This window comes from Mauremys mutica, chromosome 5 (assembly GCF_020497125.1).
Source record: "Mauremys mutica isolate MM-2020 ecotype Southern chromosome 5, ASM2049712v1, whole genome shotgun sequence".
NCBI classification, from domain to species: domain Eukaryota; kingdom Metazoa; phylum Chordata; order Testudines; family Geoemydidae; genus Mauremys; species Mauremys mutica.
This window is the reverse complement of record NC_059076.1, coordinates 60370196-60396711: the sequence shown is the minus strand read 5'-3', so window position 1 is coordinate 60396711 and position 26516 is coordinate 60370196. Positions and strand designations below refer to the sequence as shown.

General features: G+C 40.1%; 2 protein-coding genes across 11 annotated transcripts in view; one reads left to right on the top strand and one right to left on the bottom strand.

The window, feature by feature from the left end:
* Positions 1-13600, top strand: part of NR3C2 (nuclear receptor subfamily 3 group C member 2) — a 293477-nt gene extending 279877 nt beyond the window's left edge. For 9 of the 10 annotated variants that reach the window (XM_045018250.1, XM_045018254.1, XM_045018257.1 and 6 more), the window contains 2 exons: positions 380-537; positions 9997-13600. In XM_045018250.1, the coding sequence (XP_044874185.1) occupies positions 380-537; positions 9997-10152 (314 nt within the window). In that variant the 3' untranslated portion in view covers positions 10153-13600. Of the gene's footprint in view, positions 1-379; positions 538-2884; positions 3088-9996 lie in introns of those variants that run through there. The other variant, XM_045018258.1, reaches the window with a different exon arrangement.
* Positions 13601-18299: 4699 nt separating this feature from the next.
* ARHGAP10 (Rho GTPase activating protein 10) overlaps positions 18300-26516 on the bottom strand; it is a 225150-nt gene continuing 216933 nt past the window's right edge. Inside the window, exon 23 of the mRNA XM_045019537.1 lies at positions 18300-19206. Coding sequence (XP_044875472.1) covers positions 19118-19206 — 89 coding nt within the window. The 3' untranslated portion in view covers positions 18300-19117. The remainder of the gene's footprint in view (positions 19207-26516) is intronic.

The window sequence follows — 26516 nt, the reverse complement described above, 5'->3', positions numbered from 1 at the left end:
ATGTGCTGTACATTGCCCCTCCCCGCAAGTATACTATAGCAGACAAGTGGTGGTATGTAGTGTCTTCAATTCTAGAGAGAGACTCCTGCTCCCTCTGCTATTGTTTTGTGCTTAGGTCAAATGCAAAAATCATTTCAGTGGGTGGCTAGTATGTGCTGTATTTTCAAGATGCTGTCCTGCCCCATGTAACCCTTCTGCGTATACTAATCCACATACACAGATCTGGAAAGGACTCTTGTATCATTTGAAAATGTTTATGATGCTCCCACACAACACAAAAACACTTCTATAACCCTTCAACCATTAACTTTATAATGTAGATAATATAAGAATACTCAATAAAATGAATATTAATACGAATATGTCATTTTACTGGCAGTTCCCAAGGATGGCCTCAAAAGCCAAGCTGCATTTGAAGAAATGAGGGCAAATTACATCAAAGAACTAAGGAAGATGGTAACTAAATGTCCAAGTAACTCTGGACAAAGCTGGCAACGATTCTACCAATTGACTAAGCTTCTGGACTCCATGCACGATGTAAGTATAACCCATCAGGGAGCTTATAGCATATAAGGTGGTATCTTTAAGAAGGATTAAAGAAAAAATCTTTCCCTTAAGGTAAACTAGTAATTATTCATTACACTAACCAGCAGGAAAGCAATAGGCAATCAGTTTTCAAAGAGTCTGTTAGAAGTTTCTGGACAAATTTAGGGGAAAATTGCACATAAAATTAAAAAATAAAAACCTTTAAGGGCCAGGTTTTGATACTTTTATTCATGTGAATAGTACCTCACACCACGAATAGTCATGTTGAAGTCAACAGAACTATTCGCTGAGTCAAGTCTTACTCAATATGAGTAAAAGTACTGGAATCTGGCCCTATACCAGCAGATGAATGGTGTAAACCGTTTTTTCAGAGACCGAGATTAGTGACATATGCAGTGTGTTGTTAAAATTTAAGGAACCTGAGTCAGCTCACAACGCAAGGTGTTGTATTAGAGTTTCACCCTTTTTGTAATTTAAGAACTGGTTTGTTAATAAAATGTTTACTTCACTGTTGAACAAATATGTGACCCGTAACAACTGCTAATCTCATAACTCAATCTTTCTAAAACATTTGTTAATGGTTGAGAGTCAACTTGGGTACCTTGAAGTTTTGCTGAGCTTTCAGATCCAGCATTAATTGAATTTTAATTATTTCTGTCCCTCCATTTTGTTTCAAAGGTATTTTGTGATGTAGAGGTTTACCTTGTAACCGCCAGTTACCTATCAGTAAAAACTGTTTAAACTGTATAGCAAAAGAAAGCAAACACTCTCATTCTATCATGATGAGGCACAAAAATAATTTTGCTGTGAGCTGCATGTTGAATGTTGGGCCCTAATTGTAGAAGCTGCATATAAATGTCTCTTTTGTACGCGTCTTAGTTTTCATTTTTGTGGACGTAGTGCAGTGCAGTTTAGGTCAGATCTGTAAGAGAGCCTGAGGTGTGTTTACAGAATGTACATTCAGAATTATTTTTCAAATATTATTCTGTTGTTCATTAAATCATTTAAAATCTCAGTGGGAGGAAAAGGATATTATTAGTACTGCAGTAATAGCTCATTCGTTAGAGATCAGTTTTGTTCATTGTGCCAATGAAGGATGTTTTACTGTTTGGTTTGAAGGAATGGGCTTGGTGATGAAAGAAAGTCATTTGCAAGTTGTTCACATATGAATCTCCACAGCAGTTCATACATTCCTCCCATGCCCATGCTTTTGTAATATTTTTCATACATTTCATTGAAAGTTACATAATTGTCTTCCGAAATACAGAGTTTGTGTTTTATTTGGTAATTCTTTTGTACTTTTTTAAAAAAGGAGAATTGTGCGGATGGGAAGTAATAGCTAACAGAATTCTGCAGTTATTTAAAATAATACAGTATTCTAAAGTAATCACCCAAAACACTACATGAGTATTGTAACCTATAGTGTTTTGATCAAATCACTTCAGAATGCTGTGGTATTCTACTTAATTTTTAGTAAGGATCAGATTTGATGATGCCATTTTCATTATATTACATTTTATTTTAGTATAAACAAGTTAAGAAGGGATTTTTAAAGAAGGTCTTGTTGTCAGTATTCTCTTTAAAACAGCCAGCTGTCTGCACAACACTGCTATTTTTTGCAACTTACCAGACAAGCACTTATTTTTCTCCTTACAGTTTACTTTTTACTTGAATTGGCTTAGATTGTTCCCAAGGATGTGTGTTAATCCAAAAGAAGACTAATCTCAATATCAAAATTGGCCAAATGATAAATTAATTTAGACAAAGCACATCACAATAATTTTACAGTAACGAGATGAGAATTGCCCTGTGGAGAGTGGAATTTCTCAGCTCTTATCATGGAAATGCAGATTTTTTTTTTTTCTAAAATCCTCAGTACAGGTCAATACTTTTCAACAGTCACCAGCATAATTTTAACTTTCATTCCATGTAATTTTAAAGGATCAGAATATACTTGGTCCTGTGACTGCTCTAACCACAGCTGAAATCCCATGTTTGTATCCCTGCTGCAGATACAGCATTGGCATTTGCAGCACAAGCCTGAAGGGACCTCTGTAGAATTCATGCTTATTCAGTCCTGCTGCTGCCTCCAGCTTTTTCATTAGAGCAAGGCAGCATGTCATTATTTGTGGAGTTTACTTTACCTGGGTGAAGTGCCACACAATCATATAGTTTCTTTGTATCTTAAAACTTGCTTTTATTAACCTCATTCTTAAATATTTTTTTAAGGACTATATAAAATAAGAACGTTGAATACTGCATGATACTGTATTTGGCTTAAATAATACGAATAGCATAATAACCAATGAGATGGTTTTACACTGCTCAATGCTTTCAGCCTTTCATCCACATGGTGAGCATATGTGCAGACAAAAAAGTGCCAAGATAAGGAAAAAAGAAAGGAAGAGCAGGTAGGCAGTAAAGTATTTGAAAATATCAGCAACTTTAAGCAATGACTCATAAAACCTCCAAGCACAGAAAACAAAACTGAAGAACAGAAGAACAAAGCCATTCTTGAACAGCTCAGATGAAGATATATGCATCAGATAGCTGGAATACAAATAAAAACAATCATATTCACTCACAGTTTTATCAGTGTTGTGGGGACCAACATATTAATCCACATTTCCCTTTTTCAGGGATTGTCTTTTTAACAATTCTGACTGTCATAAGCAAATTTCTAATGATTTCATTAAACAGCATTGTTTGTTCAGAACCATAATGCAGTGAGGCTAGTTGATTCCATTTCCTAACCAAATTGGTAAGCAGTTCAGTCTCAGACTCAGGGATGACCCAGGGTATTTGAGAGAGAGAGAGAGCGAGAGCCAGTTCTTGTTTGTGATCAGCCAACTAGCATGCAGGAACATAAGAAACAGATGCATTACACGTGCTATCAAAATTTTCATTTGGATTTTCAACATCTCCTGGAGCAAGTCTGCTTTGAGGGCAAGGGCTGTATCATGACAATCTTTAATATATGTTTCAGCAGTTCTCAAAACAAAAGTTTTCAGTTTCAGTCTGACTGATATTTAAACAGACTTTCAGTTCTAAGCACTTTTGTTTCGATGCAGTGTCATTAAACCCTAACATGAACCTACCCTTTGGCATAGCGTGATGAGTATTGCACTGTTGTTTGCTTGTTGATATTTTCAGCCTGATAAAAATAAACTCTTTAAGGACCATGCTGCTGAATCATTAATATTTATGGTTCCTGAAGGGAATACTGTACAGCTAAAGTGGATCTTCCCATACACTCAGGCTGTGAGAACAAAGATTTTACTTCTCTGAAAAAAGCTGATATTGGTGGTACAATACAGTGTGTCATGAATTCACAGGAGAATTACTTTACATGAAAACACGGAGGCTTTGTGCTTGTCCCTGATATTGAAACTAATTCTAGGGATAAATTACTCACTCTGTGCTGTTACCCAAACACTGCCTTAAATTATTTGAATTTGTTAATTTTCTAGTTGATTATGAAATCATGGTTTCCATAGATGTAGTCTTAATCATAATGATACTGTAGGTAAACTTTGAGAGGAGTCAAGGAGTGACTGTAAAATTTCATGCCATAGACAAAGAGAGAGAGAGGGATTTCTAAGTGAAAGCACTGGCTCATCTTGCCAGTGTAGGGAAAGGGCTCAGCATGGTAATGTGCATCTTTGCAGCCTGAAGCAGTTTTTGTTACTCCTCATTTGTTACAAGGTTGTGGTGAAAAGCATAAGGCTGAAATCTGGATGACTATTTGCCACAAAAATGCCACACATGCTTGCGGTCCACTGTAACTGTGTTGTCTTTGGTGATGGAATGATGTTCATTTCTCTGAATTCGAAGAGTAATATAGGTGAGAGTTTCATAGAAAAAACAAATAATGACAAATTGAAGTTTAGTTAATAGGGGATTAATCTTTCGAATTTCACAGATCTTAGAGTGCAGATGCGAAGACTGGTTATTGAGACAGTAATCATTGTTACATAAAGATGCAGGAATCTTAATAAGCCTACTTTAGTCTTAAAAATGTTTAAATGCAGTGTGTTTTTTGTGAAACACATTGCCTGTTCATGAATTAGGTAGAAATGACAATTATTCATTAATGATTGATGTGGTAAAGTGAGACTCTCTGTCCAGGTATATTATCAAATCACTCTTAAAAGCCACCATAGTTAGTTCATTAGGCGGATAGCAACTTTTCATGTCTTACTGTGGTTTAAGTGACATTGAAGTAAATATTATAAATTCTGTCTTTATAATAAAATGCACACTGTAGGCACCATCACCTGGGTTTTATTTTATTTATTTAGGGGTGCTTATGGAGCGAGGTTTATTGCATACACCAAGATACAAAGCCACATTTTATTGCATTCTATCAAAGTGAGCTAGACAATAACTTCATATAATTGGTAGGAGTGATCTATTGTTTTTTTTTCCTCTGGCAAGAGTGTGACTAATAAGAATTTTGAAGGAAGTAGAAATTATTTATTCTATATACTCGCAGCTAAGCAAGCAAAACCTTATCATCAAGTAACTCTTCAGTAATGTAATAGTTTTTTAACAATTAATGGTTGTAAAAATAAATAATTTCTGTCCAAGATTCTATTTGTGAAATCAGTGGTGCCTTCATTCACACTGCTTAATTAGAGTGTTGCCATTCACATAGCTCTAGTAGAGGTGGTATCAGCACTTCCATTATAAACTCCTGCTTTCACGGGAGGAAATGGGATAAAATGTAACAGCAAATTCTCAGCACACTGTGCTGGTATATAACTGCTTGCATTCCCTTAGTTTAATTCAAACCTCACTAAATCTCAGTTGCTGTAATTTAAATGATGGTCTGTAAGAGGGGTAAGTTAAAGAAAGGGGCTAGTTTAGCATAAGCCTTCCAGCTCCTTGGTGTGTGTGTTACTGCAAAAGAGACTCCTTTTTATACAGGTTGAGGGGAATCCTAATGTAAGCGGCTCTGAGTCAGCATGGGGGAGTTAAATGACTGGTCTAGCATTACACAGGAACTCTGTGGCAGAGGCAGGGATAGAATTAATTTAACCAGGGCAGCCTTAACTATGAGAATCTCCTTTCTTTTCCTCTTACACACCTTCTCATTTCTGCAACAAATGTATCAGGGGTCCTACAGGCAACCGCCTTCTTCACTACACAAGCCTACTTCATCCCCAGAGCAGGCTTATCCTGTGCATTGGGTGAGGGTGGGGTCCTCTGAAAAGTTTGGTTTCGGTGAGTGTGTTGCACAGGAACTCTGTGGCAGGGATGTGTGCTGTACTGGGCACAGACTCTTCTTTCCATATCCCCTGAGTTTAACTCCTTCTGCTTAATCCCCTCAAACCTGTCCCTGCCCAGTCCTGTCCTGTCACTTCCCCACCCCTGGGTCCTTGTCAGAGTCCAGTTCTCCTTGCCTGCCCTGTCCCAGTCTCCACTATTCAAGCTTCTCTTCCCAATTCCAGTCTCCTTGCCCAGCTGTCTTAGTATAAAGCCCAATCTCCCCTCCACCTGACTCCCAGTCTCTCCCCTTCTCAGTCACCTAACTAAAACATTCAAAGTTGTGAGATGGAAAAACTATATTTTTAAATTACAGGTAAAGTATTGTTGAGATGTGTTTGTATCTATCTGTAAGTGTAAATGCCAGCATTATCACTAGAATGAATACACATTCACACTTTTGTACAGGATTCTTGCATTTTTAAGTATAGAGACTAGGGTTAACCAGAGCAGAGTCAAGAATTTTGTAGAATCATAGATGCTAGGGTTGGAAAAGTTCCTTAAAGTCACCCAGTCCAACTCCCTGCCTTGAGCAGGATCAACGTCCATGGTATTCTCACCAAGATTATTCATATCTGTATTGGTGGGACTGAACAACTTCACAAGACTGTTCATTCTAGTGATTGTTTGCCCTCATTTATTATTAAAGGTGCAACTATAGTTGTCCCCAGATTAAATTATAAACATATATGAAATACCGTGCTGTGTGGCAGTTAAGGTTCGTCTGCAGAATTAAAAAGCAAGGAAATGAGAAAGAAGTCACCTAAGCTTATATCCTCACCTCCCACCTCTGGATACACAAACTTAACAACTAGTAGTACAACCGCTCTGCACGATAGATCTCTCTCATAGGTATTCCAGTCTTCTATCACCCCTCCTGCAGATTCCACCCCACCCACACTGACCAATGACTCATCATTTATGCTCAGTTTCATGAAACTATACATGCTCAGATTTGAGTGAGAGGGTGGTGAAAGGCATCGTCACTGCAGGGGCAGAGTTAAGGTTGTATCTTCTGGTCTGTGTATGGTGGAGAAGTAGACAGGATAGGTATGATGTATGGTCCTAGTTGCCTTCACTTTTTATTTCCTTTTTTTGTACACTATTTTTTGTACACTATTTGTAGTTATACAACTTTCTTCCAATTTTTCAAAGTGTATATTGAAAAGCAATATATGTTTTCTTGAAATAGAGATAAACATCCATCGTGTTACTTTTGTGTACCTGATAGGTATTTGTGTGTGTGTATACATACATACACACACATACACAAAAAATCAGGATGGTGTAACATGATCTCTGTTTAATGTACCCACAAAATTTTCAATTGTTAGCTCATTGCTCATCAGCTGTTTTTCACCATCTTTATGTAGCATACATAACACAAGCCCACTTCCCCGATTATCCATTGCAAAGTTCTAGCTGATATTAAAGTGATCCTATAACTTATTGACTTGTGCTGGTAAAGTTTGTCCTTTGTTTGCAGAATTACTTACATAGTTGCAAGGACAATTATGAAAATATTGAAAACAGAATTAGAAAAGTTCATACTTCTATATACAGTAACATGTTGATACATTTCAAACCTCAGCCCTTTCATTAGATTTTCTTTGTTCAGCAATCTTCTAATTATCCCTTTATCTTTGAGCCCTACTTTCGTCTTTTCCAGTGTGTCATTTTGCATTGTGTGTTTCACATATACAATAGACTTTATTCACAAGGAGGGGGAGCCATGACCCCGGGGAGGCTTGTAACACAGGGAAATCTAAACACAAGTAGAAAATAAATAAATCCAACCCAGGAAAAAATAAGGGTAAAAAACAAACAACCAACCTACTTACAAGAAAAAGCCTAGTAGCCTGAAAATGCACCTGCTGAGAAGCACTTCCCACATGATACATACAGTGGGGATTGTATTGAAAATTCAGTATTTCAAGCCTCCTGCTGGTAGCCATCATTTTGCTGAAAAGTGACTGAGCGAGCTAACAGCTACTCAAATTAGTTAGTTTGCATCCAGCTTTCTGAAAAGAACTGTGAACATTACATACTTTGCTTATCTCACGGCACATTTTACTATTCTATTCAGATTCTGATCCTGTGTTCATCTGTGTGGTATTTGAATGTTCTGCATTAACATAGGGAGGGGCCCTCCATGTGGAAGGGAAGATTCAGCTATCTCCCTGGCACTTCCCCTCCGTCCCTAGACTCTCCAGCAACCTCTCCACACTGTCCATACAGGGAGAGGCGATGTGGAAAGGAAATGCCTAGTATTATTTCCCTCCCAGCCCCACACAGTTCCAAGTTGTATTATATATTCTCTCTCTCTCTCTCTCACACACACTCTCTCTCTCCCCTCCACCCCACAAAGTGAGTGAAAACAGTGCCAAGTTGTATTATTCTCTCTCTCTCCTCCAAAGTGAGTGAAAATTCTGAGTTAGTAATATTTTACACCCCCCGGGCGTAAATGATTAACCAAGAAGAAGTGAGATTCAGACCATTGATCTAATACCTGTCAAATGGGCTCCAGTGTAAATAGGTAAAACCTGCTGAAGGAGTCAGGACTCTGCAAATTACATGCACAACCTTAAGTCTTCCCACTTGTATGTATGCATGCTGTAGAGTCTTTAATTACATGATCACATACTCTCTCACATTATATAATATAATACACCTTTTTTTTTCTGACCAACTTGTTGGCAGGAATAGAAGTAAGTGGTGCAAGATGCTTAAAAATGATGAAGGGCTCTGCAGGATTATTCCCTCAAGTTGTTTTACTTGGGTCTGCATGGCATAAATAGTTATACACAGTAATGAAAATGTTTATATGAACATAGATTATGTTATGGTATTTGAGAAAATTTCTAATCATGTAGTTAAAGTCTATCATAATGCAAGCACACACGGGAGTAGAATTAAGTCATGCAAAACTTTTAGTCATGTAACTTTAAAGTTGCTCTAACAAACAGGCTTTTTTAAAAATGGAATATTCTGTAGCTTTTAGTCAATGGAGCAGCACATAAAGCAGTGAAGATAGGTGAATGTACAAAGCCAGAGGTGCCTGGCCATAGGGAACAATGATTTAATGACTTGCAGTGGGAAAATGTGCTAACTCAGATCAAGATTCAGGTCTCTTGTTTGCTGGCAAACACAAGGTGCCCAAATCTATTCTGTGATTTTGTCCACACCATTCTGATTTTAACAAGTGATGTCAGTTAGTCCAAGGCAGAAATCATAGATGACTTAACTTACTGTAGGACTTTACAAGATTGTTAGACAGTTGCTATTTTTGAAATGCCATTCTTTTGCTGCTATTACTACTATAACCTAGTATTTGTTTGTAATAAGGGAATGCACAATTTAATAAATTGTCTTTAGCTTTCTAGTTGCCCCGCAGCCCATCTCTTCTATAGCAAAGAGAAATTGCAGTTTGTGATTTTCTATCACAGAATTGCAAGAGACAGAAAAAAAATCCCATTTTAAAATGTCGTAAAGACAGAGCTAAATGCTGTGGCCCCCTTCTTGTAATGTATTCACATATGCCAGTATAGACCAAAATGAAGACTCTAATCTGCAATAAAGAAAAATCTGTGTGAAAAAGAAAGTTTGAGACAGTCAGAGTAGCATTGTCAGTTCTTTGAGATGTACTATATTTTTTCATTGCCAAAATAATAGACAGCTGTCTGCCTTTTGGCATCCCAACCTAACTTGCTCTTCTTCTAAATGTTCAAGGGGGCCCTGTTATATTGGGATTTCAAAATGACAGCCAGAGAAAGTCACTCTTTGAGGGATCTATGCTAAGGTTATCTCCATGCTTGCCCTCCCTGGTCAGAGTTGGCTGAAGTATTGTGATCATTATGAAATATGAGTTGTAAGATGCAACTTTCACCTAGACAACCATGTGGAAAATTGTAATTGCAGTTTTATAGAAAATACCTTTGCCCTTAATCAAATCTTCATGTATGTGAAATCAAAGAAAAGTGCAGCTACTCAGAACCTCTGCAAGTCAAACCTATGGTATCTTGGTTTCACTCCATTCCCCATTTACTGATTTTCAGGGGGAAAAAGATAATCAGTAGAGCTGATGTTCCTTGGTAATATTCCAAAGTACTGTTATTGTCTATCTGTGGGCACAATTCATTTGATACATTTTCTAATAATCCTCTGCACTTTTTTGCATTTCAGCTTGTTAGTGACTTGTTAGAATTCTGTTTCTACACCTTCCGAGAGTCTCAGGCACTGAAAGTGGAGTTTCCAGCCATGCTGGTGGAAATCATCAGTGACCAGTTACCAAAGGTGGAGTCTGGAAATGCCAAGCCCCTGTACTTTCACAGGAAGTGATGGAAAATGTCTTAATAGAAGAACTTTGCCTTAAGTTTCCTTGTGTTATTCCACACCCATGAAGGACCCAAGAAACAACATTTTAAATGTGCTATTTACACTTGTTCAGCAGCCTCTGACTAGTCTAAAATCATGTGAAGGGTTTGGAAAACATTTGATCTGGATTTGGCAAGACCTAGATGTTTGAAAATTACCCCCTTACTCCCAACACTTAGAAAATGTTCCTGTTCCTCTGGATGAAAAGCCATATCTAGTCAATAACTCTTTGATTTTGATATTTTAACAGATGGAAGTTTTAAATATGCCATGTAGTTTCTGGTATTGTTTGCTTGTTTTAAAAGGGTTCAAGGACTAATACAAACTTTTTAAAGCTTACCCCTTGGTTTGCACATAAAACGTAAAGTCAATATGGGGCATTAATATTCCTTTCTTGTAAAAATATATACAAAAAAACCCTGAAGTGTAAAGTAATAACAGAACATTTGGTGTGGAATACTCGTTATCCCCACCTGTGGCATTTGTTATCCTATGTTATCCATCATAGGTGATATACACTGTGTTAAGTGTCCATTTACTATTTAATTAAAAAGGATAAGATGTTAAAACAAATGCCTCAGTTTCAGTTTATAGTATCTATTGTGCTGGCTTTACAAATAATTTTTTGCAGTCTTTTGCTGTACAGTACATTGCTGTATGTATAAATTGTGAAGGACCTGAAATAAGGTGTAAGGAGCTTTTGTAAATGAGAAAAATCTTTAATGGTTAATAGGATGAACGGGAAAGTATTTTTGAAAGAATTCTATTTTGCTGGAGACTATTTAAGTACTATCTTTGTCTAAACAAACAAGGTAATTTTTTTTTTTGTAAAGTGAAATGTTCTGCATGCATAATGAACCGTTTACAGTGTATTTAAGAAAGGGAAAGCTGTGCCTTTTTTAGCATCATATCTAATTTAGCATTTTACACTATCTCTTGTAAATAACCACACAACCTTTTTCAGTTGTATTTAAGCCGATTTTTTGGTACATTTTTCTCCGTTTTTGTCTACTGCTTGCAAGTATATGTGACTTCAGCTCATTTTAGGAATACTGCTTCATATTTCTGTAGGAAACTACACTATGTTGTGTTTGCAGCTTTATGGTGGTTTCATTTAACAAGATATTACCGTCTCTCAAAAGCTTTTGCCAGCTTTATGATGTGGTGAGTTTCTGCCCTCTACTCCAGATTACTCAAGGAGATAAAAGCAAATCATAGGATGTTAAATGACTTTTTTTTCCTTTTTCAAAATTAAAGTTTCCCAAATTTGCTGTTATTCCTTTTAATATTGAATGCATGTAACCTTTAAAGGTCCAGTTGTCACCTCTGATTTAGGAGAGTGAATTCCGATTATGGTTAAGGGAACATAGAGATCATTACAGTAAGTATACTAGATATATTTTGATTGGCAAGGATGAATGGTATGGTGCTGATAGTGGCAGATTATCTTGGTGGGGTTTTTAGTTATAAATTCAAAACATTAATGTAAAAATGTAAGCAGACCTACATCTAAACAGATACTTTCACTGTGAATATTTCTATCTTAGTTCTCAATTTTTGTCTCAAAAACATGTCCTCTGGTGTAAAGCTATGAAAATGCACCTCTCATTGGGTGACTTTCACAATTTGTAAATAAATACAAAATTCTGGAGTAGAATAGAGACCAGTTGAACTTTTCTGAACATCATTGTTACTGTTATATACTAATTTGAATAGAATCATTTTTCAGCGAGTCATGATTCCTAAATTGTCTGTCTGGGCAAGAGTGACATTTTTGAGCTACAGCTGTCCCTGGACCAGTCAGAATGTAGCATTCTTATAAATGGTAATTAATAAATTTACCCCTCCCCCCCTTTCTGATTCAAAACTCTGAGGTGTGCTTCTGGCACATGCAAGACAGAGTCAACACTGCTTGTCTTTTTAAATGACACCTGCCTTATGCAATGGGTAATCTGTAGAGGCTGTATTCAGAGAGGGGGATCTGACGGTATATATAAATGTATACATACATATATTATTTGCAATTTTGGAAGTCTAATTCATAGTTAGATCCTTAAATACAATCAACTGACCTGCACAGCAATATGAAAGCCACATGTCCAACATGATAAATACACAGCATGCAGACTGGTTGTTTACAGTAAAGAAATGGTCAGAAATCCTTTCATTTACTTTTTTTTTCTCTTTAAATACTGATAATGGAATTTCAGAAATAGCCAGGTTTGGGGTGAATACAGTCTGCAGCAGCTTTTTATATTAACAAAGTTACTAGCTCCTTTTCTATCTCTAAGTAACTTTGCTTGGTTAAAATAGCAAAGCCATATTCTAAACTTCACCGTTAAATGCCTGTCCCAGTACAAATTGTTGTCTGTTTGCTCTTATTTTTGTACCTTATTGCTTTTAATCTTGGTTTGGTACAATTCATAATTCACAGAAATTTCATATAATTAAAAACACACTAAATTAGTTTTAAAAAGCAATTTATATCTTTATGCAAAAACGTATGTCTGTCTTTGCAAACAACTGTAAGAAGATTACAATAAATCCTTTACTTTAATCACCTGTTGTTTATGAAACCATTCATTGATTTTTTTTGCTAGAAATCATTCAATAGATATAATTGGATACAGATGTTTTAAGAGACAGTATTCTCTTCTCCAGAACACTTAAGCAGAATAGCCATCTCACCTTAACTAACCAAATCTACAGCAAAAAATATAAAATACTGTTTTAAGCTACAACAAAGAAACGAAAATATTTTGAACTTGTTTAGAATGAAATAGGCATGTGTCTCCTGCAAAATATAAGACAAACTCAATGAAATTTCAAAATGTCTGTTTTAAAAGTGGGCTTACGCTGATTGCGTTAAATAATTTTGTTGCAAGGAAAGAATGGGGATATACAGCAAGAACATTGTATACACATTTAAAAATGTAAAATAGTTTTAATGTACTGCAGCGGGTATTTCAGGAATACTAGATCACATTGTGCAACTCTTGAGTTGCACAAAATAAAATAGGCTAAAGTTTGTAATATCAAATTCTTATTAAAAAGATACTTTACAATCAAGCTAATTCACAGGGTGGTGTTTTCACTGACTTGTATAAACATTTATGAATTTAAAACAATCTACAATTAATGCACTTTTAATTGTTAAAGATTTGACTTTCTTTTTGTAGAGCAATGTTCTCAGCTGGAGGTCAATGACTTGATAAAATAGACAGCAGTTCTGAGGTCAGTGGAATGTTTAAGAATTCTTGGAGTTTAAATAGATTTTTGGATGAAAAATAAAAGCAGTCAGCACTATGGTGTAAACAGTAAAATCTATGCATAATGATGCATTTATAATTAGGGATTTGCTTCTGTATGGTTAAAGCTTTTTAAATAAATAGAAAATATTGTTTGGTCTTTGTTAATGTCTGCAAGTACACTTTTTTTTAATATAAATTGTACAAATATACATGGATTAAAATGGTTTGATTGCAAGTATTCCTTGCACTTTACTCTTCACTAGCGGATGGTGCATTGATTTCCTTGGAAACAAGCCTGTGTTCACTTCCAAACAATCTATTTAGACAACATGAAATTAATTGCAATGTTACATAATTTTTGTCATTCTTCATGCACACTGAAATCTATTTTTCACAAGCCTCTTTATAAGGGTGGGTTGTGGTGGCGCTCACACACACACCACAGTACCCGTTGACAGGACAGAGGGTCCAGGAGTGTAGCAGGCCCTACCTTGGGAACTTGCTTAAGCAAGTTGGGCTACTGTGTTTTCCAGGAGAGCTGGCATGAGACTGTTTGACACGGAAGGTGAAGCACGTGACAGACAAAACGATGGCCTATGAAAAGGTTTAGCACAATAAAAGCTGGAGTTAGGCTCTTACCTGTATCTTCACTTGGACTCTACTCTCCTACAACAGCTACTTTTATTGTCCATGTAATTAGAATTTTTCCCAGTGCACTATTGATTGCACAAGTTCAGAATGCTAGGAGTGTGCACTCTAATCCTCTGAATTTCAGGCAGCAGCAACAATCAAGTTGCACCAAAACATTTTGGTGCCAAGAAATCTTAATCCTGCCCTACATCTCTGAAACTCGTTCAGCAGAAAAGAATAATAGTGACCTCAAGAGTGGTAAGGCAAAATAACAATCCCCTTCCCAAAATGCTTGGATGGCATGACAGTCAAATGTGTTGATCTGTTAAGGTTGTGTGTTTTGGAGAACCAGTTTGGTTATTGGCAGTGCTTAATTTGTAACTGATGCGGCAAGCCAAGAGGTGCCCGAGATACGAACTGCCAAGCCGAGAGGTGCTGGAGCTCAGTGCTGGTTTTGGGTATCTGTCTGAGATGGAAGTAAAAGCTTTATGGAGTGTTTTGGGGCATTGTGGTCAATACAAACGTGGAAAAGAAATGTACAATTCTCTCCCCTTAATTTCCATTCTTTTAACATTTTGGGTGACTGGGACGTGCCCTACCGCTACTTTTAAACTGTCACTAAAGGTAAATTTTGTTTGCTAATATCAACAAGAGTGATTCGCTGCTGAACACTGTTTTACTGCACGTGTAGACCAGGACGTACCCTATTGAGCACTGTTTCGGAAAACCCTGTCAAGCCATATTTAGTGTGGTTTATTATATGGCACATAGGTAAGTTAGTTAGTCCTAACCCAGTTCAGCACTGGGGCAGCTGCAGTCTTGTTGTTTAATTAGATAATGCAGCTGAGACCAGGACAGCAGGCATGGGTGGGAAGGGTACCAAAGAGAGAGTGCGTGTGAGAGTTAAGGGGACCTCAATTAGCTTTAGTGTGTGGGTCTCCATAATTTCACCATGCAGATAAGAGCAATGCACCAGCATGGAAGGGCAGGGCTTGTCTACACAGTAACTAAAGGGGGGCATGACTGCTGATTTTCTGTTAGTTATTTCAGTGCTAGTCTATGTGTGGTCACTTAATCCAAAAGAAGAGTGCCCTATTTCAAGATTATGTAACTGAGTAAGAATAGATTTATGTTAAAACGGAGCCCCCATTGTGTGCACACAGACTTGTAATTCATATATTTAGTTACTTCAGTGCAACCAATTTTATTATTTCAGTTATGTAGCCAAGTTCTGACGGCTCTGCAGCGAGTCCTCTGCTGTATGTGAGCTAGAATGCACCAGAGAGGGAAACCTGCCATGAAGAGCAGTAAGAAGAATGATTTTCTTGGGCCTCTGAGTAGAGTTAAGCACAGAAGTTTCTACTGAGCTTGACCTTCTAGAGCCAAGGCAGAATAATGGAGCAAGAGGAGAACCTTGTTTAATTACTGTCATATACTGACGTTCCTGCTGCATGCATTGTTTGGCCTAGGGTCCAGGCACTTACACTTGCTGGTGAGAACAAAAAGAGCAGAGCATAAAGCTAATTCCATCTTTTCTATCTGATTCATGGTCATTGGGACCCTCTCAGACCAGGGTTGTCCTCTAAGTAAAAGAAACAAGGGTGGTTAGTGTGTGTGTGAGAGAATTTTCACTCACCTGACAGAATAGGCTAACTAGGACTCTAGCTGGAGCACTACCAGGGCCCGTGCTACAACACTAGACCACCACTGGGATGAACCAGCTGCTGAGAACCCAGCAGTGCTCTGCTAAAGCGAAGTGAAAACTGCTGCAGTGCTGAAAACCTGAGAGTGGGAGAATCTCTGGTAGTTGAGTGAAGGCCTGCCTTCTCCACTCCAAAGACAGAGAGTGGGAAACAAAGGGGCAGTAGGGCTATTACTTACTTATGGCTCTGGGAAGGAGGAGGAGACAGCAGCAAGCCAGCAACCAGGCTGCAATGGCAGAGCTGAAATAAAGCAACATGGAACCCATACCCTACACCACAATTAAGTATACGAACCTAGAATCAAATCTCTTGGGAGAAGGGAGTAAATGGCCTCAGAGGCAGTGGTGTTAACTTGCCCAATGGGGGTAGGATCCCTTGAACACTTCATCGTCCAGTAGGGATCAGCACAATTAGCATAGACTGCTCTGGAAAGTGCTCTCCAAGATTCCTTCTGGTACTGGCAATTGGTGCAGGATAACCACTGAAAAGCTAAATAGCAGCACACTCATAGATGACTTTCCATATTCTTGTCGTTGGAGTCAACATTTGAATTCAACTCCTTCTTAATGACAAGAGCTGAGCCCTAGGCCCCATGCTTCCAGGAAAAGAGGCATGCTTGGGGAAAGTCTGTCTTTAGGTATCTTCTAACTTTCACTATTCTTTGTCTCTTTGACGCATGATGTCCTAACACTGATTTTCTGAAATACTGCACAAGATGGATGGAGAGAGGGGACAACACAGACAGCAGGGCTACCACCAAGCGCCATCAATACTTCATCGACTTCCCTCAGCATTAATCAGAGTGTAAGCCAAGGCGGAAGACCTTCCCACCAGTGCCAGAGTTACCAGATCTGAATTCTTAAAAGTAGTAGGCAGTATGCTCAACTCAGCACAGTTCTGACCCAGCTTACTCATACCCTTGCTTTTACAAAAGCCTTAATAAGAAGATAAGACGAATTAGGAATGAAAAATTAAATTAGCATTACCTCCCCTACCAGGAAATAATACACTTAACAGGGTTCTCTTCCTCTTCTTAGGGTTGCTTGGAGCTGGCATAGATTTACTTGAGCTACCAGAGGCAAAAGAACCTGAAATAACAGGAAGTTCAGAATAGCTTATGCAGGAGTTTGCAGACCTGAGGGCAATGCAGCAAACAGGATCATAGCAGTGGGTGAAGTGGCACTCCACAAGTTAAATCTCTTACTACTTTTCCTCTACCTTTTTTTAACCCACTTTAGTTGCATGCTAGACCAAGAACTAAAGCATTTGGAAGACAGTGGAGGACCAAACACACTCTGAGCCAAAATATTATGCACAGTTTGGTGCTATTGCTTGTTCACAAATGAGAATGACTGACTGCCAACACTGCCTTCCAAACTGAACAAATTTGAGGGAGCAAACCTATGATCTATTGCTCAATGTTATCAGAGGGATTATTTCCTTACTCTTGTGTCAAGGGACAGATTAGAACACTTCATCTCACTACAGTAGTCCTACACCATCTTCAGTATAACCTCCCAGCCAGAATTGCCTTAAAGCTGTGTCTGAGGGGATGGTGAGCTTTGCCAAACAATGACATATACTAAACCCCATAGAGTTCCATTTGGACTGCAATACCAACTCAGCCAACCATCTGAAGTTCATTTGTGTTTACTCAGAAGGTCTAGGCACAGGAACAGATAATGGCAGTGCATGAAAACTTTTCTTTAAAAGGAAAATGAAAGAACATTAACTACTCCTGTTTTAAGACTAGTAACTTAATATAGCTGCAATATTTTTTTGGTTTGCAAAAAATAGTCAAAATGCATGAAGCTCACTTTAATGCAGTGTATTAGTCTTAAAAGGTGGTGTTATTTTTCATGTTTTTAAGCAAGAGGGGAAGAGAGAAGACAAATTGCACTCAGCACAATGGTAACTACCTTTCATCATATTTTTATCATGTGGCAAAGATTTGTGAGATACACAGTTCACTAACGGACCAGGTTCTGATACTCATCAATGTGCATGGGAAAGGTATCTTACTGCTCAAATAGTCCCATCGCTTACAATAGGGCTACTTGAGGAGTAAGATACTATTTAGTAAAACTAGCTACTACTCAGTACAACTAAGGGCTCTTTGAAGTCAATGGTAAAACTCCCCTTGACTTTTACTGGATATGTTTCAGGATGTAAGGTCAGATTAAGATGGCAGGGTGAGAATAGGGGCCTCTGCTAAGGGGAGAAGTGGGGCACAAAACTCCTGGCATGGAGGCAGAATGGGAAGCAATGGGGTGTGTGTGTTCCAGAGTCCCTGAAATAGCAAAGGATGGAAGGGTGGCCCACAGGGAGCTTGTGGGGGGAACGCAGGGAGACCCTCTAGTGTGCAATGAGCTCGTCCTACAGAATCATTGCAGCATGTGACCCTGTAGTTGTATTTAGCAGATGTTAATGAAGTCAGTAAGTTGTTTGCTGTGAGGAATGGTCTCCCTAACTCATACCTGTTCTGAATCAGCAGTGCCTTCCTCTTTACTGAGTCTGCACACACACCTTCCAGTAACTAAGAGAAGTTTATTTCAGTTACTGATTTATAGAAACAGAGCAAATCATTCTCCAACAATATGAGAGAGAGACAAATAGTAAATAACATTTAATTTACAGTGATTTTTTTGGGTGACAAACCTGTACTTTGAAAATTGCACAATATGGAACCGGAGGTACTGGAGCCTGAAATAAATGTTATTGAAAATAATATAAATGAAGCTACACACATCACATAAAGGCATCTGCATTTTGAAGACACTTGAAAATATCATATCCCCCTCTCTATGGGTTTTATTTATCTGAAAATCTGATCCAGCTACTTCCCCTCCCCTTTCAGAATATTACTTTGCCTTCAGCATAAGAGCCTCTTTCCCCAATCACTGTTCAGAACCAGAAAAATAGAGGGTTGACAACATTTAACAGTGGATATAAATACAGTTTTCAAATTTCAATTTAGTCAGCACCAGGACAATATAAATACTTAAAATTTTTTCTCCAAATGACAGCTGAATCTGAGTTCAACCACATATCTGACTTAAAATTCTGGTTATCCTGCAAACATATTGCTGTTGTGCTTTTCACATGTAAAACCCTGTTCATAAAATTAAACTACCCCTCCAGCCCCCCCCCTCCAAAAAAACCCACCACCTTACAAATCACATCTCTGCAATTCCTATTTGGCAACATTTTGTCTTTGTACAGATTAGGCTCTTCATCCCATTGTCTAGCTCTTCCTTGATTAAAACCAGTCACCAAAGCGGAGAGAAGTGATTAACAAAAATCCATGGATACCATGTACACCTTCTGGGCGTTAAATGCAGAGAGCTAAAGAAACTGAACATAGTTTTGTGGAATAAGTCCTCTTCTGCCATTTAGAGTTCCTTCAAGCCATCCTGGTTCTCTGGAAAGTTGCACTACAAAAGGAAGAAAAGGTTTTATTAGTCTTCACTGTATTTCTATTAAACTTGCAGCTTCAACTTATATCTTCCTGAAAAAAGCACAGCAAAGCATTAAACCTTTTGCACAGACCAGTGTGGAGAACATAGCTAGGAAAAGAAGAGGTTTCTGATTAACTCATTTAAATATTGGTGTGTGTCACCTAGGACCTAGGACATGCCAGACTCGCAGGGGTTCTCACAACAAAAATTTTGGTGGCCTCAGCGTGCAGCCACCAACTCCTGCTGGTGGCCGCTCTGACAATTTTTCCTAAAATACTTAATTACCCTTAGGAAAAACAAATAAATATGCACATATACAGGTTCAATTTGTTTATGTAGGGTCTTTGGCAACCTAAATGTACAATTGTCTCTGTTCTTTACTGGATCTAAACACATATAAGGTGTTTTGCATGTTTTTTTGTTTTATTTGGGGGGTTGTTTGGGTTTTTGTTTTGCTTTTTAAATGTCTTGCTAGCTAGTAAGTCTGCTTCTGTGAAAAGTGATACTTGGATGTTTGTTAATATCACTTTTCACAGCAGCAGACTTGATAGCTAGAAGGCAGTGAAAAGTGATACTAACATACAAACAAATACACTTTTCACAGCAGACTTACTCAGCCCTCGTAAGCCAGAGGACAAATTAAGCCCTGGATGGGGAGGCGGGTAGGAAGGCAGCAGGGGGCCAGAGGAAGCAACAGAGGCCGGGGTGATGGGGTGGCCAGAGCCCGAAGCCCTGCAGCTGTGGATGGAGCCTGCTGCCTTGTGGCCGGATAGAGTCTGCCACCCAAGAGATGAAGCCTGAACCCCACCACCCTTGGGAAGGTGGGGAACTCAAACTGGCTTCCTGCTCTTCTGTCTCTGTGCTTCCCCCCTCCCCACACCGAGGAGGCTGTGACCACAAGAAAAGCCCCTGGTGAATGCATGCAGCCACTGTGGCCATATTTGAGAAACGCTGTGCCAGAGGTATGGGTTGAGCATGAGAGCTAAATCTGGTTCGTTGGTTGGTTGCATGAAGGTTGGGCATTTTTTGTGGTCCGCCTAGGAGATCAGGACATGGTGCAGGGGTTTGAAAGGAAGGTCTGGAAAGGATACAAAGTGAACGTGCTTGCAGGATACCATCTCAGGAGGAAGGTTAGAGCTTGGATCTTATCAGGGATTATAGCAGTGTTTATAAGCTTAGTGGGGAGTGGTTAGAGTTCTTGCCAAGCACAGTAGGGAAGTTTTAGCAGTTGAGAACAGGGTAAGACCAAAAACTTGTCCTGGGTGTAGGGGGGCAGTTTGGAAGCTTGGGGCTGGGGGAAGTCAGATCAGGTTTCACTGCAAGAGGTTTAAGGCATGTGAAGCGGGGGAGCGGGGGCTAGACAAGTGGGCTTGGATTGTGGGGCTATAAAACTGCAGTGTAGACATTCGGGCTCAGGCTAGAATTCTGGCACCCTGCCAGTCAGGAGGGTACTAGAGCTCAGGCTCCAGTCCAAGCCTGAACATCAACACTGCAATGTTATAGACCCGCAGCCCACAAGCTCACATGGGCCAGCTGCAGGGCTGCCCAGAAGATTCAGGGGGCCTGGGGCAAAGCAATTTTGGGGGCCCCTTCCATAAAAAAAAGTTGCAGTACTATAGAATTCTATATTCTCATGGGGGCCCCTGTGAGGCCTGGGGCAAATTGCCCCACTTGCCTGCCCCTCTGGGCAGCCCTGGCCAGCTGCAGGTGGTATTGTAGTGTAGACATGCCAGTAGGCACTTAGGTTCCTTGACTGTCAATGAAACTTAGGATCTTAAGTCACTTAAAAATGGCACGTGGGTACTTCTGAAAAATGTACCATGTGCACTTTCTTTTCCTCTGTCCCAAGGTGAATATTATTGCCAGGCAACAGGAGAATGGCACTGCTCAGGCAAGTTCTGTCAAAATAAAACCTGTAGTTTGAAAAGGACTTTAGATAGCAGAACTGCCTTCAGATTTTAAAACGATACTTTAACAGTTACAGCAGGAATCTGGTAGCACATTTTGTAATGGAAGGTTTTCATTAAAAATTTACCAAAGGAAAAATAGTACATAGAAAAGTGCCTTTTTAAATCTTTCCACGTACAGTAACTTACAGTGCTATTAATAATTAGCATGCCCTCCCTCCCTTTGTCACTTTCATTCCATGATTACAGAGTACACATGCACACATTTATAAATGCAACACTCTGACACCACCACCACCTCCCTCCAAAAGTTTCATCACAGCTGTTATAGCTCTACCACAGTGAGCAAACATTGACATTGCTGAGACAACCCTGGCCCTCTTCCTGAGGGGGACGTATCCGCAAGACTGGCTTGTGAAAGTAGAAACTCACTTTTATCATAAAGGAACATGAACTCAAGACAAAAACAAAGTAAAAAAACCCTATAAATGTGAAACTCTTCCTTGCTATTTGGAATTCAAAGACTAAAATATACTTTGGGCAATTCAATATATAGACAGAATGTGGGGGTCGGACACACGGTGTACACAATTCAAAGGCCCAGTTTAACAACCCCAAATTAGGGTACATATATATTCAGATTCCAATTCAAAGAGTTGAAGTCACTGGGAGTTGAGGACACCTGATAGGATGAAGGCCTAAAACTGAGGGAGAAGAGGAAATCTTTGCTGAGCTAAATGAGATCACTGGACTGGAAGCACTAGGAGTGAATTTTAGACGTCATTTTATGAATAACTGTTGTTTAGATTTCAGTGTGAAATAATCAATACAGCACTTTAGGATGTAACCCACAGACCCTATCGTTGAAAAATTGGATTTTTGAGTGAAAAATATCATTGTCACCCCAAGGACACCAGAAATGGAACAGCAGGGATATTACAGGATCAATAGTGAGGTGCAACAGAGCTCTGTGTTTGGGAAGTTTGCATACCATCCATCTGCATTACACCTGGCTCGAGGCAGCATTATTGGTATGTCACTTTCATGAAGATAAAATTCACAGGGGTGTTGTGAAGATTAAAGTAAAGGACAAAGTAAGTATAATGGTGAGATCGCCACACTGATATTGATCCAAATTTATAAACTGTGCCCAGACTAGTAGGCCCTAATTTTAACCTGCTTTGATGTCCCAGTTTTCTCCATTCATCTTTTTCCTAAGTGTATTGTACAAACACATTCACTAACAAGCTCACCAGACTCAGTCGCTCTGGTATCATACGCGCTGCCATTAAAGTTCTCTTTAAATCCAAGTTGTTCAGATCCAATTTTTCAGGAAAATCTCCAGCTCAAAAGCAGCTCTTTTGTGTCCCCTTTCTGTCATTTCTTCTCAATCAACCATGATTACAGTTCTTAGCACTTTCTCAAATCTGCCTCATTTAAAAACACCTTGCTGCAGACTATGCACTGGGCCTCAAAACTGCTACTACTCATTATTGGACCAAGCATCCCACAGGAGTAATGTTTTCTGTTGGCCCGAGACAGGAAGGGACAATATTTGTAGGTTAAAAAAAACAGGGCAAAGAAATTTAAATGAACTGTGACACAGCGACATTAACCATGGCTGCACTACAATGCTGATCGAAGACCAATTCTCAAAAGCTATCACCTCCCAGATCTGTGGAAATACCAGCTGAAAAACCCACTGCAGTACCTGTATTTGCTCTTTTTACCTCATAGTGGAGGCAAACTTGGAAAGAGGTTCCAAGATGAAGATCTAAGGAGTGCCACAGGAAAACTACTAAAACACATGCGCACAGACACATCCCACAATTATCCTTAAAAACAGCACAGTGATGGCCCTTACAATATTACCAGTTTTACCTAGGTAAGCTAAATAGATAGTGTTATTTCTAACTGCAAATAGGTTTGCCAACTTTGTAATCGCTAACACCCTAGCCCCACCCCTTTCCTGAAGCCAGACCTGCTGTCCACCCACCTCTTCCCCAAGGCCCCGCTCCCTACATTTCCCCTCCCTTGGTAGCTCGCTCTCCCCCACCCTCACTCACTTTCACTGGGCTGGGGCAGGGCTGTGGGAGGGGGTGAGAGCTCTAACTGAGGATGCGGGCTCCAGGGTGAGACCAGAAATGAGGGGTTCAGGGTGCTGAAGGGGGCTCTGGGCTGGGGCAGGAGGTTGGGGTGCAGGAGGGGGTGAGAGCTCCAAGGTAGGGTGAGGAGTGCGGAGGGGGGCTCCAGGTTGAGGGTGTGGGGCTGAGGGATTTGGAGCGTGGGAGGGTATGGTCTCTGGGGTGGGGCCGGGGATAAGAGGTGTGGGATGCTGGAGGGGGCTCCAGGTTGAGGGTGTGGGGCTGAGGGATTTGGAGTGTGGGCTTACCTCAGGCAGCTCCCGGTCAGCAGTGCAGTGAGACTAAGGCAGGCTCCCTGCCTGTCTTGACTCTGTGCTGTGCCCCAGAAGAAGCCAGCAGGTCCAGATCCTAGGTGAGGGGGCTCCGCGCGCGGCTCTCGCTCACAGGCACCGCCTCCGCAGCAACCACTGGCCTCGGTTCTCGGCTAATGGGAGTGAAAAGCTGGTGCTCGGGGTGGGGGCAGCGTGCAGAGCCCCCTGACCCATCCCCCCAGCGCGGAGACAGGAAAGGTAGGGACTAGCCTGCCTTAGCCCCTCAGTACCGTTGACCAGACTTTCAATGGCCCAGTTGGCAGTGCTGACCAGAGCTGCCAGTGTCCCTTTTCGACCAGGAGTTCCGGTCGAAAACTGACACCTGGCAACCCTAATTGCAAATACACCTCTACCCCGATATAACGCTGTCCTCGGGAGACAAAAAAATCTTACCAAATTATAGGTGAAACCGCATTATATCGAACTTGCTTTGATCCGCCAGAGTGCACAGCCCTGCATGCTGGGACTGGATGACAGGGGATGATCACTTGGTGATTACCCTGTTCTGTTTGTTTTCTTTGAAGTATCTGGCATTGCCCATTGTCAAAAGACAGAATACTGGACTACATGGACCATTCGTCTGACCGAGTATGGCCATTTCTTATGTTCTTATTATGTTCAGAACCTCCAAGAAGCCCCACCTAGAGACCTGCTTGAGTCAACAAGGGCTTGTCCACATGGGGAGTTGTTCCAGAATAGCTATTTCTGATTAACTCCATATGTGGATGCTCTTATTCTGGAATAAAATAGGAATAGTTAACCCACTGTTGGTCATGTCTATGTGAACACTTAGTTTGCGGCAAGATGGATACTGCTAAGGCAAAAGTCTCAGACAACTGTGCACATGGGTGCGCACACACCTAGAATGGAATCGACATGAGCAAGCACTCGAGGAAGAAAGGCTGTTATTCAGTCTAGGGCCAGGCTGAGCAAAAGGACTTGTCCATGACAATAACTGACGGGAGAGCACTGCTAGATTAATCACAGTGAGGCCACGAGCAAAAGCAAGGGGGAAAAAGGGAAAGAAGAACAAGAGAGAAGTGCGGGGGGTTGGGGAGAGAGACAGGAAGACAGAAAAAACAGCAAGAGCTGACAGAGCTGGAGAAGGGGCGGAGGGTGAGACACATAAAACCCTAATGGAAGCAACACCTTTTTGTCAGACACTAATTTAACAGTTACTTTAATGGTTGATATTAGCTGTACGTCAGCTTGATTGATGCATTGTCACTTTGATAGTTAAGGTTATTGGTAGAGCAGCAGAATTGCTGTATTATTACTTTAATTCTTCATTTGGGGGCTTATTAGGGCATATGGGAATTTAAATTGAGTAAGTGAAGAACTTGAATTGATTCATTGGAGTCGGATTTCAGTATAAATGCACCAGGGGGTAGATACTATAAAAGATGAAGAGACGGGTACCTCTCTGAAGGAATTTCAAAGACTGGCTGAAAACAAGGGGATGGCTTTAAAATATTTAAAGAACATGAGACCCCCTAAATACCTTTCCATTCTGACAAAGCCTATTTATTCTCTGTCCAAATGGGAATCATTACGGAACACTATCATGACATGTCTAGTTCTCACCTTGACCACATTACTTCTATGTGGTTTCTATTTTCCTGTCTTGCTTTTTAGATTATAAATTTTGCCTTCTTTTCTGCTTGCCCGGCCTCTAGGACATTGTGCGTGATACCAAACCAAATAAATAAAAAGCAGTGAGTCCATTGATGAGGCTGTAATTAGCTTTCGCTATGAACCCATTCTTATTCCCCACCCCAACTACAAATTTCTGTGTAGTCCAACTTTTAGGAAGGATATAGTCCAAAAGCACTTAGAGCACTGCTCACATATCCAAGGGCACAATTCAGCCAGGGGTGAAAAGGATTTCACCCCAAAACTATTATCCTGGTGCAAAGCAGGAGGGCAGAGAAGGCCAAGGGAGAGCGGATGTGCTGCTGGGTGAACTTTACTGCTGCTCTGAAAAGATCAGCAACATAATTCCTGGCTCCTGACTATCCTCCTGGGCATAAAGCTAGGGGCCGGACCAGGCACTATAACTGAAACACCATGCCCAGTTGGGTGCACCATGGAGTAGGGCAACTGGGACTCACTCCTAGGACCCTTCCTTTGCACTAGGAAAGAATCTTGGCCTGTGGCCATATTAGTGCACAAGAGAGGGGATGAAGCTCCCAACAGCCCCTTCTCCCCATCTCAGCTAGTGAGAGTGCAACACTGGGCATGTGTCCTGTGTTAGAAAGCCCACCTTGTACACCATACGCTTCTAAAACCCAGATTTTTCCTGTATATGGATCTCTGTCTAATGAAGATCCTTCCTAGTCATGTTAAAAAAATGGTAAATTAAAATAACTTGCATTAGAGACTTTGAAGAGAACAATCATTTAGCTAATTTCTCTTTAAAAGGTCTCCCACCTAACTTGATGCAGACGTGATCTGCCTGCAAGACAGCTCTGTGACAGGAAGCACGTCCACCACGCACATTCCTTTACTGAGTGTACTGGAGGGGGAAGAGTGTGACTGGGGGCCCCAGATCTTCTCATCTGCTGTAACACACAGAACTGAAACCTGGAGCAGACTTGTTTGGGGGAATATGTCTCTGCACAACCGAACAAGAGTTTGTGAGATACGATATTTCTGCTTTAAATTAAGTTTGTTTTTCTGGGGGGGTTTCTTGTGCAGTGAAAAAGACATTCTGCTGAACTCCCCACTTGTTCCAGCTTGTTAAAAAACTCAGAAGGAACATTCTGGTGGGGGTAGGGGAAGGGAGGTGATGAAAAGATTTTAGTTTCTGAGAAACTTTCCATACACATTTTTGGTCCAATATAACAGTTAGTAGAATGCATTGTTGAATATATGGGCCACATTAGCTACCTTTTAAAAAAAATGCCTGTGGGTTGATTTTTTAG